The sequence below is a fragment of the Hibiscus syriacus genome, unplaced genomic scaffold (genome assembly GCF_006381635.1).
Source record: "Hibiscus syriacus cultivar Baekdansim isolate YM2019G1 unplaced genomic scaffold, ASM638163v2 tig00111131_pilon, whole genome shotgun sequence".
Classification (NCBI taxonomy): domain Eukaryota; kingdom Viridiplantae; phylum Streptophyta; class Magnoliopsida; order Malvales; family Malvaceae; genus Hibiscus; species Hibiscus syriacus.
The window spans coordinates 1,638,328-1,649,415 of NW_024062991.1; the positions used below are offsets into that span (position 1 = coordinate 1,638,328).

The window sequence follows — 11,088 nt, forward strand, 5'->3', positions numbered from 1 at the left end:
TTTAAATTTTATATTATAATCATCGAACTATTAATTATTTTTATCTTAATCATTATTGTTAGGCTATCATTAACATCAGTTGATGTGATATGCCCACATGAAATTTTTGAAATAATAAAAAAATTATATAATTATTTAACTAAAATCATTCAATAAGTTAATTCAGAAGGAGATCTGATCATAAACTTCAAAATAAATATGTATTTCAATCAATTTAATGATTTTTTTCTTAGATTGGATAAAAACAAAATAAAATCTCTATTTTCTTAATCAACCCTCGTGATTATATTATTTTAATTAATTTATATAAATTTTTTATTTTTTTAATGCTGGTAGTGAGACTTCCACTATATCATCAATTTTTTTTAATTTATGGAGTCAAATTATAAAATGAATCTGATAAATATAAAAAGAAAAGAAAAGAAATCAATTTAACTCAAATCTAGATTGAGTCACAATATTAATTAATTGTAATTTAATCTAAATATTATTTATCAATAAAATAATAAATTCTTAATCAATATGATAATAAAATTTAGTTTGGTTCCGTGGATAGATGTTGTATTTATCCCCTAAAGTTTGTGGTTTGATTCTCACCAAGCGTAATTCATATATATATTTTTCTCAATATTCTCATGTCATTAAAATGAATTAGAAAACTATTTATTTCAATATACATTTTAATAATTTTACAACTTTGCAAGCATCTAGGGAGTCGTTTGGTTCACGAAATGTAAAATTACTATTGGAAATAAGATTATCATAATGTTATATTACTTAACACATTACTAGAAATATTGTATTATATTGTTTGGTTTGTTTGACAAGAATATAAAATTATAATATTTGGACGAAGGAATATAGAATAAGAAAAATATATGTTTTACCAAATAATCCTTGAGATAGATTTTCTTTTTTAACAAATGAAAGTTCACCGTGAACTTATTTTTTATTATTTATAATTTATATATTTTTAATAAAATTTGTACACAAATAACTTAATATATTTTTTTATTATATTTATTTTTTATTTCTTTGAAAATATTAGAACATATTTACATCAATATAATTATGTGTTTAGTTTTAGGGACTAAAATATTAAGAGATATACATACTTACATAGATGTAAGTATGTGTTTATTTTTAGGTTTGGAGATGTACATACTTACACAGGTGTAAAGTGTATGTTTATATTTAGGTTGGGAGATGTACAAACTTAAACCGGTGTAAGTATATGTTAATTGCTATACTTTTTTATTTATGCTACACATATAAGTTGGAAAATAAAATGCCATATAAAATTATATGAAAAAATTAATAGAAAATATTAAAAACCTTTTACGAAAATTAATTCTAAATAATACATGTAATAAAATATATACGAAAAATAAAATTTGAATCGAACACATACTTAAAAATAATCGAAATAAAATAAAATTTTGATATATTTTTATTTTATATGCATCATGTTATTTTATAATAAGTATTAAAAGATCATAAATCATCAAATAAATAAATAAAATAGATTTATACCTATGTAATTATATACAAAAAAGGAAAGATCGTTTTGAAATAATTATATTATTCATAGGTATTATTGTATGAAGGGGAGAAAATTATCTAATACCTAAGAAATGGATGGAATAAGATTTCCGGAAATTCAAAGTATAAAAAAACATTATTGGCAATGTTTCATGACCTCCTGATGTAAATGCTTTTGAACTAAACGTGAGTATATGATTCGGAAAAATATTATCCCCTTGATAATGATATTTTCCTTTATCCAAACGCCCCCTAAAAATTTAAAATTATCAAGGCAGTTTACTCTATTTTAATAAAATAATATTATCTTTATCCAATAAGATTCATAATTTTATGATTCATTTAAGTTTAAGATTCATTAATATATGAGTACGACATAAGTTGATTTGAATTAATAAAAAAAATCCTTAGAACTAAATAAAAATTATTAAAAAATAAAAATTCTTGAGAAGGGTATTTTTTAAATATAGTAAAAAAGAGTACACTTATTAAATTTAAATAGTCTCCGTGATAAAAAAAACTCAGTTTGAACACTATAGATATCAGATGTGTGATCCTTTAATATCAAAAAATAAAGAGTTATCTTTAAACATATATTGTTTACTTAAGAGTTATATTTAAATAAATAATATTTTATTTATCTATATTAATAAAATTAAAAAACTTATACGGTGGAGTATTCCTATACGTTAGCTAAAAGACCATTTTATCCAAAGAAAACCTAAAGACCTACGGTGACACGTAATCCTCCTCATCCAAAAATTATAAGTTTTTTTAAAAATAAAATAAGTTTAGCTATAAAATGAGATTCCTCGTCCTCAGTGCTTGCTTCATCTCTGTTCTTATTCTTCATCAAATCTGTAGGCTCTTTTAATTTTGCTCAACTCTTCATGCCATTTTTTCTGCTATTGCTTCTGCTGATTAAAAGCTTGATTTTTATTGGATGTTTTACGGGATCTATGATGATATGGATAATTCTTCAAATTATTTTGTTTTTTTATACGATTACTTGTATTTATTGCTTGATTATGTTTTTGCATGGTTTAATTTGCATGGTGTTAGGGAATAAAAGTATGGCTGGGAGGATTTTGTTACTGGTTCTTTCTATGAATGTGGTCTTTTTATAGTGGTAAAAGTCTGAAAGAGCCTAACCTTGTAATGTTAAATTTATTGTGTATATATTATGTTGCTTCTATTTATTTTTAATTGGAATTGATTTTGCATGTAGAATGCTGTCCCAGAAACATGCCCAGCTGATCTTGGTGAAAAATGTGGTGAAGATGGTGAATGGGAAGGGGAATTCTTCCCTGGAATTCCCACAATTAAGTATGAGGTAAAAGAGAGTTACGCCCCCTGAAGAATTTACATTAGGTCGTATTCCTCGCAGTTTCAGAGGATATTGAATGTTATCAGAGTCATTGTGGAGAATACCGGCTCTAGAGATCCGGAATCACAAAATAGCTTAGAAAGAGTTACTCCCCTAGTAGAAAACTATGGTTGCAAATACTGCAGTTGCAGAGGAAATGAATGTTATTGTAGTTAATTGCAGCAAATGAAAGCTGCTTCAAGAGCCGAAACCACAAAATTTTGGCAATAGCATCTTGTTACATCCACTATTTAACTCCTTGGATCCCCATGATTCCATGCATATATCCAAAATAATCTGAATGTGCCAGTGAATAAAAAATTAAAGGGTTAAAGTATTCTGTGCTCTGAAACCTTACAACTTTTTCTTTTTGTAATTATTTGCAATCAGGAATATGGTTCTCAATTCAAAGTAGTAGATTTAATTGTACAAACATTTGTTATAAAATAGGAATTTTTTTTACTGTAGGGTCCTTCAAGCAAATTCCACTTGCATACAAATGGTACAATGCAGAAGAAGTGATTTTTGGGAAGAAAATGAAGGTTGGTTTCAAATATCTGCTCTTAACTTATGTAAGATTTATCAAGATGTTGAAGGTTGCTGACTTATTGTTTATGGTTTAGGACTGGTTGAGATTTAGTGTTGCATTTTGGCATACATTCCGTGGTACCGGTGCTGATCCTTTTGGTGCTCCCACGAAGTATTGGCCATGGGAAGATGGTACAAATTCCATTGCTATGGCCAAAAGAAGAAGTAAGATGATAATTAGTTATGCCCACCTACCTCTGGTTATTGATTAATTAATACAAGTTCACAGCATCTAGTAATTTTTTTCTCCTTTTTGAAACAATTGCAGTGAGAGCCAACTTTGAATTCCTCAACAAGCTTGGAGTTGATAGGTGGTGTTTCCATGACAGGGACATTGCTCCCGATGGCAAAACCCTACAGGTTAGATATTTTTCCTGTTGATTGTTAAAGTTGCTTTTTATGTATGAATGCTTGGAAATGAACTGGTTTTGACTAAGCTACCTTAAAACCCCTCTTATTATTCTTTAACAATTGTCTATCAATCATTTCTTTATCGTGTTTGTTGTAGGAAACTAATTCAAACTTGGATGAAGTGGTTGCTCTTGCTAAAGAACTTCAGGTAATTGGTTGAATTTGCAAAACGTTTTAAATGGCTGATGTTTACTCAAGTACTTAACCTCCTTTTGTTTCCCCTTTCTTAGTTTAGATCTCCTTATTATAGCTTATTTATCCATTATTTATTTTTAAACTAGATTTTTAAACTTTGGGCATATGCACTTCACCTAAGCAGGTTGAGTTAAAAATATAAGTTACTTTTTGATGGATTCTCAGCTATCATTTATAGAACTTGAACAATGTATTAAACTACTATGTGATTTTCTACTTCTCTAACATGAGGAACAAAGACTGCCAAATCTACTTTTCTATTTTTGTTGGGTGCTTGATTGGATGGGAAAGAATAGAAAACTTGTATTACATGTTTTTTATTTGAAATATGAGAAGGGATGTCGTTGAGGTCTGTGACTTCCATTTTTTTGGCTAATCGTTCTTCTGTAACTGAATATAAATAGTTGTGCATAAAGAATCTTGTGCTCGAAGACTCACATTGCTTGAAATAATTTGACACTCTTGTTTGATACAAGACTGACTTATATGTTTTCCAAATATATGTTCCTTGACTATGTAGGGGGACAAGATCCGTCCTCTGTGGGGTACAGCTCAACTATTTTTGCATCCGCGTTATATGCATGGCGCTGCTACAAGGTATTCTTAATTGAGTGTTCTGTGTATACACTCCATATATATCTTGCATAGAAATTGATCTATTTGTCCCTTGATGAACTTATTACTTCTGGGTTTGCTTTTCAGCTCTGAATTGGGTGTTTATGCCTTCGCTGCTGCTCAAGTCAAGAAAGCTATGGAGGTGGGTGTCTAATTCTATGTAACATTCAGAGGGAACTCTGTGTATATTTTGTGTTTGGATTAAAGTTACATTGGTCTTATTTATGATAAGTTCTTTATATGGTGCTTTGCCTTCCCTTCCTATAGGTGACACATTATCTTGGGGGAGAAAATTATGTCTTCTGGGGTGGTCGTGAAGGATACCAAACCCTCTTAAACACAGACATGGAAAGAGAGCTTGATCATTTGGTATATATTTTTTTTCTCATTTCGTACTTAGAAATCTGCTGAATAATGTTTTTCAATGTCAGCCTTATTGTTTAAAATGTTAAAAGGTTTACTTTATCTTAAGCATTTTCCCAATCGAGTGTTTTTCTAAGTTTCCAATGTGGTTTCTTGAAGCAAGGTTTCTTCAATTTTTTTATTATTTATTTTGACAGGCAAGGTTTCTTGAAGCGGCTGTTGCCTACAAGAAGAAGATTGGATTCAATGGTAATTTTCCATCAATAATCTGAAAGACTACATGTTAGCTTCCTTTCCTGCAAATATAGGTGGTGTGGAGGAGGGGAACAAAATAATGATGCCATTCTGGACCACATGATTGTTTTCTTGTAATTATTTTTCATCTTTTTCTTTGTTTTCTGTAGTTCTGATGGAATATTCTTTGATTCAGGAACTCTGCTAATTGAACCTAAGCCTCAAGAACCTACCAAACACCAGTACGTTTCAACAATCCCTTCCATTCTTAGTTAGTAATATCTGTCAAGTTCATTGTTTTGTATATGAATTATATTTGATTGTTTTTTACAGGTATGACTGGGATGCTGCTACAACACTTAACTTCTTGAGAAAATATGGGCTGCTTGGTGAGTTCCAATGGATTCTTGTCTGATCCCTAACATTGCGTTCCAAATGATAGTTGATAACTCTGTTGTTTTCGTAAATCATGGTTCTAATTTATATCTAGAAGAAAATGAGACTTTCTTCCAGCGAGTTTCTATCTAGGCCTAGGTATTATCTATGCCATTTGGTGGTTTTATTTTAACTCAGTGTTAACTATTTCCTTTGTAGGGAATTCAAACTTAACATTGAGTGCAACCATGCCACACTCTCTGGTCACAGGTTTGTCATATTCCGTGCCTTCAATTTTTTTATACTTGCACATTATTTCCGAGTAAAATTTCCCAACAATTGTGTGCATGTAAATTCCTCTACTAACCTATCGTGCTTCTGTAATTGGCAGCTGTCATCACGATCTCGAGACTGCAAGAATCAATGGATTGTTAGGAAATATCGATGCAAACACCGGAGATCCTCAAGTTGGTACGATCCAGTAACTTAAAACATTCTATTTTTACGAAGTAATCTTATTTTATGTTTTCAAACACAGCAATAAAATCCTGTAAGTGTTAAAGATATTGATTTGTTTGTGATACAGGTTGGGACACTGATCAGTTCATGACTGATATTGGAGAGGCAACCATGGTTATGCTCAGTGTGATAAAAAATGTACGGGAACGATTCTTTAGTTACTTTTCTATACTTCAAAGAGTATTTTACTTTCAATGATTTTACATTTTTTGCATTTTTGTGACAGGGAGGATTAGCACCAGGAGGTTTCAACTTCGATGCAAAATTGTGAGTAAATTTTCCCTCATTATTTCTTCATGTGTTGTGTTTACTTAGACTCTCATCATCTTTACCTGCTTGAGATGAATTTTTACTTTCTGTTGTTTTATAGGCGGAGAGAGAGTACAGATGTAGAGGATTTGTTCATTGCTCATATTAGCGGAATGGACACATTGGCCCGTGGGCTCCGAAATGCTGCTAAGCTGATTGAGGTAATAAAATATGGAAGTTTGCTCTATATTTTCTGCTTGAGATGAAATTTAACCAAATGCCTCATACTTTCCCCCTTTCATATATTGATAATATGGATATCATCATTATAGGATGGTTCTTTAGCTGAGCTTGTTCGTAAACGGTATTCCAGCTTCGACACAGAACTTGGTAGCCAGATTGAGGTGATGCGTTTATTTATTTATTTATTTTCATGATAACTTGTTTTTTTTGGCTTAAAGTCTACATATCCTTGGCAAAACCGCTAATGGAAGTAATCCATCATCAAACAGGCCGGTAATACTGATTTTGAAATGCTTGAAAAGAAAGCCATGGAATGGGGAGAGCCCAAGGTGGCTTCAGCCAAGCAGGTTAGATATATTAAATTTAAAAACGTTTATAAGTTTTTCGAACTTAATGATATAACCTGAGCAAATAGAGATTTATATTAGATTGTAGTATGAACAAATGTTAATTCTAATCGGAAAACGAACTACAAAACATGACAGAAGGCAATGCTTTTCGTAGAACCTTTTATATGGCACCATTGCACATTAAGGAACCTAGAAAAACAGTTTTGTTAGATGTTGTGTCTCGAGCTTTCCCCAATCTGTCCTGTATCCATTATATTGACAGTAAAATGTGGGAATGAGAAATTTGTTTGTGTTGTTGCAGGAACTTGCAGAGATGATTTTCCAATCTGCACTATAGGATACGTTAATCGACTGAATCGGGTCAATGTTTTCGTTTTTGTAGCTTCTGTTAGGAAGAACAAGTCATGGTAGTTGTAATGATAAATATAGATCCTAGAACTCTATGTGGGATGCATCTTATCATGAATGGGGAATAGGCCTGTAAACGAACCGAACGCACACGAACGGAGGTATGTTCATGTTAATTCATTTAATAAATAAACGAACAATTTTTTTTGTTCATGTTCTTTTATTAAGGAATACTTGTTCATGTTCATTCATTTAATAAATAAATGAACATAAACGAACACGAATATAAATGAACACGAACATAAACGTTGGATACAGGCTCGAACTCGAGTATTGCTGAACTCTACTCGAACTCGAAAACTTTCAAAGTCAGCTCGACTCGAACCGAAAACTCTCGAAATATAATATTGAAACTCGACTTGAACTCGAAAAGGTTCGAACTCAAAAAAAATTAAGAGCTCGATTAAAACTCGAGACTCAAGCTTGATTTTGAGCACGACATTGCCCTAAGCGCAAAGATGCTTAAACCTATTCTCACCCATCTTCTTTTATATAAGTTACCAACACCGAGCTGCTTGTTTGCTACTGATGTGGGATTGCAAAATGTTCCTCCACTTTCTTTCTTCCTCTCTCCTTCAACAACAGTCGAGATGAACACATATTGTGTTTCATGTGATTGCCGACCTTAATCTTTGGGGATCAAACAATCATGTCTTTAGCTTCGTGCTATGTAGAAGTTGAAAATTGGGAGATGAGAGTAAGTTGGTTTATTGTTCACACCAACTCATACATCAAAAACCATTCTTTCTCGGTTGGCTAAACTTCTATATCCGGATGGCGCACAAAATTTGTTTGATGAAACGCGTTAAAGAACTTCTCAACCTATGGAATTAGGCCTCACCATTATTGAGTTCTTGAGTTCAAAGTAAGCTGACTTGAGTTGTTGGTTGATCATTATTTACTTGTAAATTTGAATACTCCATTATATATGAAAGAAAAGAAGATTATTTGAGTAGAAGAAACGGTGCTTAATACTTAACATCCCTTCCGGAATTTATCACCTTTGGACTTGGTTTCGAAATCAACCGGTTTCTGGGACTCCTCTTTGCTCATCGGATAACTAGCTGGTGGTGCAGTCACATAGGGTTCCGGCGCAGTGGATGTTGACGGTGTTGGGTATGCAACTTATGGATCGTTCAAAAAGAACTAAACCATATTAATATTGTTGGGTTTTCCAAATAAAATTGGGTTTATTATGGAGTTGGTTATTAGAATATCAGATTAATTAATATTTTTAAGATACTTACAAATTGGTCACCAAAATTGATTTAAGAAGATTGGGTTAAACATAAATGAATGAACATAAACGAACATAAACAAACGAACATAACCGAACGTTCACGAACGTATTAAACATAAATGAATGAACATAAACGAACATAACCAAACGAACATAACCGAACGTTCACGAACGTAAATGAACAAACGAGATTTATGTTCATGTTCGTTCATTTAATTAAACGAACACAAAATCTTGTTCATGTTCGTTCATTTAATAAATAAACGCACATAAACGAACTTCCCATCGCACGGTTCATGAACGGTTCGCTGAACGTTCAGTTCATTTACATGCATATGGGGAATGGACGCATTCTAAGCTACCCCTTTTGAATGTTGTATTGGTAAGTGATGAAAAAAGAGTGGGAAAATAAATAAATCTGAGCTTTGCTCAATTGGTTAATGTAATTATTTTTAATAGGTAGTATTTAGTCTGGGTTCCAGTCCTGGAATTTATTCCACACTCCACCTGAAAATTGATTTATAACCAGTTGACATACCATAAAAAATGACTTCAAGCCATCAACCAAACTCATATGAAAGCCTGCACATTTTTAGAGTTTTAAATCGAACTTCTAAAATTTTACGAGTTGATTTAGTGGGATGAAGTGTTAGCCACTTATTTTATATTATGAATTAAGTAAATTGAGTTAATCTACAAAAATAGTTTCAAAAAATTCATGAATATCCAAAAATTACATTAATCATGGTGGTGCATCCCCAAATTGATGGTAATGGATGACCATGGCCCTCAAGAATTTCAGATGATAAATAAATAATTCAGTACATCTCCATGAACATGGACGGATAACCCCAAAAAAAACATGAACACCCCCAAGACAGGTTGCCTTTAAGCTGAATTATTCACCTAATCACTATCAATATGGAAAGATAACCTATAAAAGTCGTGAAAATACAATGATCAAAAACATGAAGGAAAACAAAAATCAATGAACCAAATCGCCAGTGCCTCCCTTGGGAACCACTTCCCTTGCTTTTTGGAAAGAAACCATTCCTGGGTTTTGGACCTTGTGGTAGCTCATGAATGTCCATCACTTGTACGGTTCTTTGTTTTTTGGCTTCAAAAATCAAACGATGGAATAATCACATTCAGTATGAATCCCAAGTGATGGATTCAAAGATTTCATAGAAATTCGGGGGGGGGGGAAGAGATGAAACCAAACCATTCTCAGCTTCTTTATAACTTTCTTGAAACCTTTTCCTTGCAGAAGCCAGCTTTCCAGTGTCAAAATTGCTTTCCTTCTTCTGTTCTTTATGTTTCTACAATGATCTCCACAAAGGTTATGTTACGCAAACTCGGATGTAAATGTTAAGCATTTTAATGTTTTAACTATTTAATTTCATTAAACTTCCATGTCCATCAACAAACAATGAAGTAGGGTATATTTGATGTATGTAGAGGATCCTTAATACCAGTACATTTTGTGGAGGAGTTGAATGTCTAAGTGGAGGATCTTTACGATGTGAGACTGCCTTTAACTTCTTTTTCAGGCGATTTGACTTAACTAACATCCTATAAACCTATAATTCCCGATATAATATCGTTTGACCAATATTTTCCTAATTAACATTTTTTCGGCTGAGCTAGCACAAAAACGTATCCCCGAGGATGCGTTTTACTAGGGTTTGTTTATGTGGCCGTAAGACGCGTTTCCAAGGATGCGTATTCTAGCCCACGTGTAAAAATCGGATGTTAATATTGTAAATATTTTTAAAATTGTGCCTAATATGTAATTAAATTCTATTAGGGTGATATTTATGTAAAAACGTCAACTTTATTTATTTATTTTTTGCTATGGAAAAACTTTCTACGTTAAAATCTTTAAATATTCTATATTCTATTGCAAATTATTTTATAACTCGACAAATTTTGATTTTTGTATGAAATAACACAATACATATAATCTAGTATATGAAAACTTTGAGGATAAGTAATTTAAAATATGAATAATTTTATAAAAGTTTTATAATTAATATTTTTTTTATAAAATGATGATGATGATGAGAAATATTTTATAATTTAAAAAATTATAAATTTTATATATTTTTTAAAAATTTATTGACTTTTAAAATTAATTGTTTAAAAATATAAAAAATATTAAAATAAACTTTTAATTACAATTAAGGGATTAAATGAATTAATATTCATTAATTATTAATATTTATTTTATATTTTTTAAAATTAATATTAGAAAGAATAGTTTAAATAAAGAGGTGATAATTTTTAGTTTTACATTCTTTTTCATTAGAATTTAATATTTATTTTATATTTTTTAAAATTAATATTAGAAAGAATATTCGAGTTATAAAATAATTTATGATAGAATATTT

The 11,088-nt window shown here is 31.0% G+C and overlaps 1 protein-coding gene and 1 pseudogene across 1 annotated transcript; one reads left to right on the forward strand and one right to left on the reverse strand.

Annotated features, from left to right (window-relative positions):
- The first annotated feature begins 2,579 nt into the window (after positions 1–2,579).
- Positions 2,580–7,561, forward strand: LOC120154449 (annotated as a pseudogene).
- Positions 7,562–8,433: 872 nt separating this feature from the next.
- On the reverse strand, positions 8,434–10,269 carry LOC120154494 (probable mediator of RNA polymerase II transcription subunit 26b). Its single transcript, XM_039166226.1, has 4 exons — positions 10,171–10,269; positions 9,921–10,017; positions 9,654–9,815; positions 8,434–8,582 (listed from the first exon to the last, which is right to left on the reverse strand). Exons 1-4 carry the CDS (start codon positions 10,267–10,269, stop codon positions 8,434–8,436), a joined length of 507 nt encoding a protein of 168 aa, XP_039022157.1.
- Between the last annotated feature and the right edge of the window lie 819 nt (positions 10,270–11,088).

Bases quoted from the DNA above. Each gene is read 5' to 3' on its own strand.
- LOC120154494 (XM_039166226.1), bottom strand. From the start codon at position 10,269: ATGTTAGTTAAGTCAAATCGCCTGAAAAAGAAGTTAAAGGCAGTCTCA. The intron at 10,018-10,170 runs GTATTAAGGATC...AGATCATTGTAG, and splicing joins CTCCTCCACAAAATGTACTG to AAACATAAAGAACAGAAGAA. The intron at 8,583-9,653 runs GTATTTTCACGA...ACGATCCATAAG, and splicing joins CCTTCATGTTTTTGATCATT to TTGCATACCCAACACCGTCA.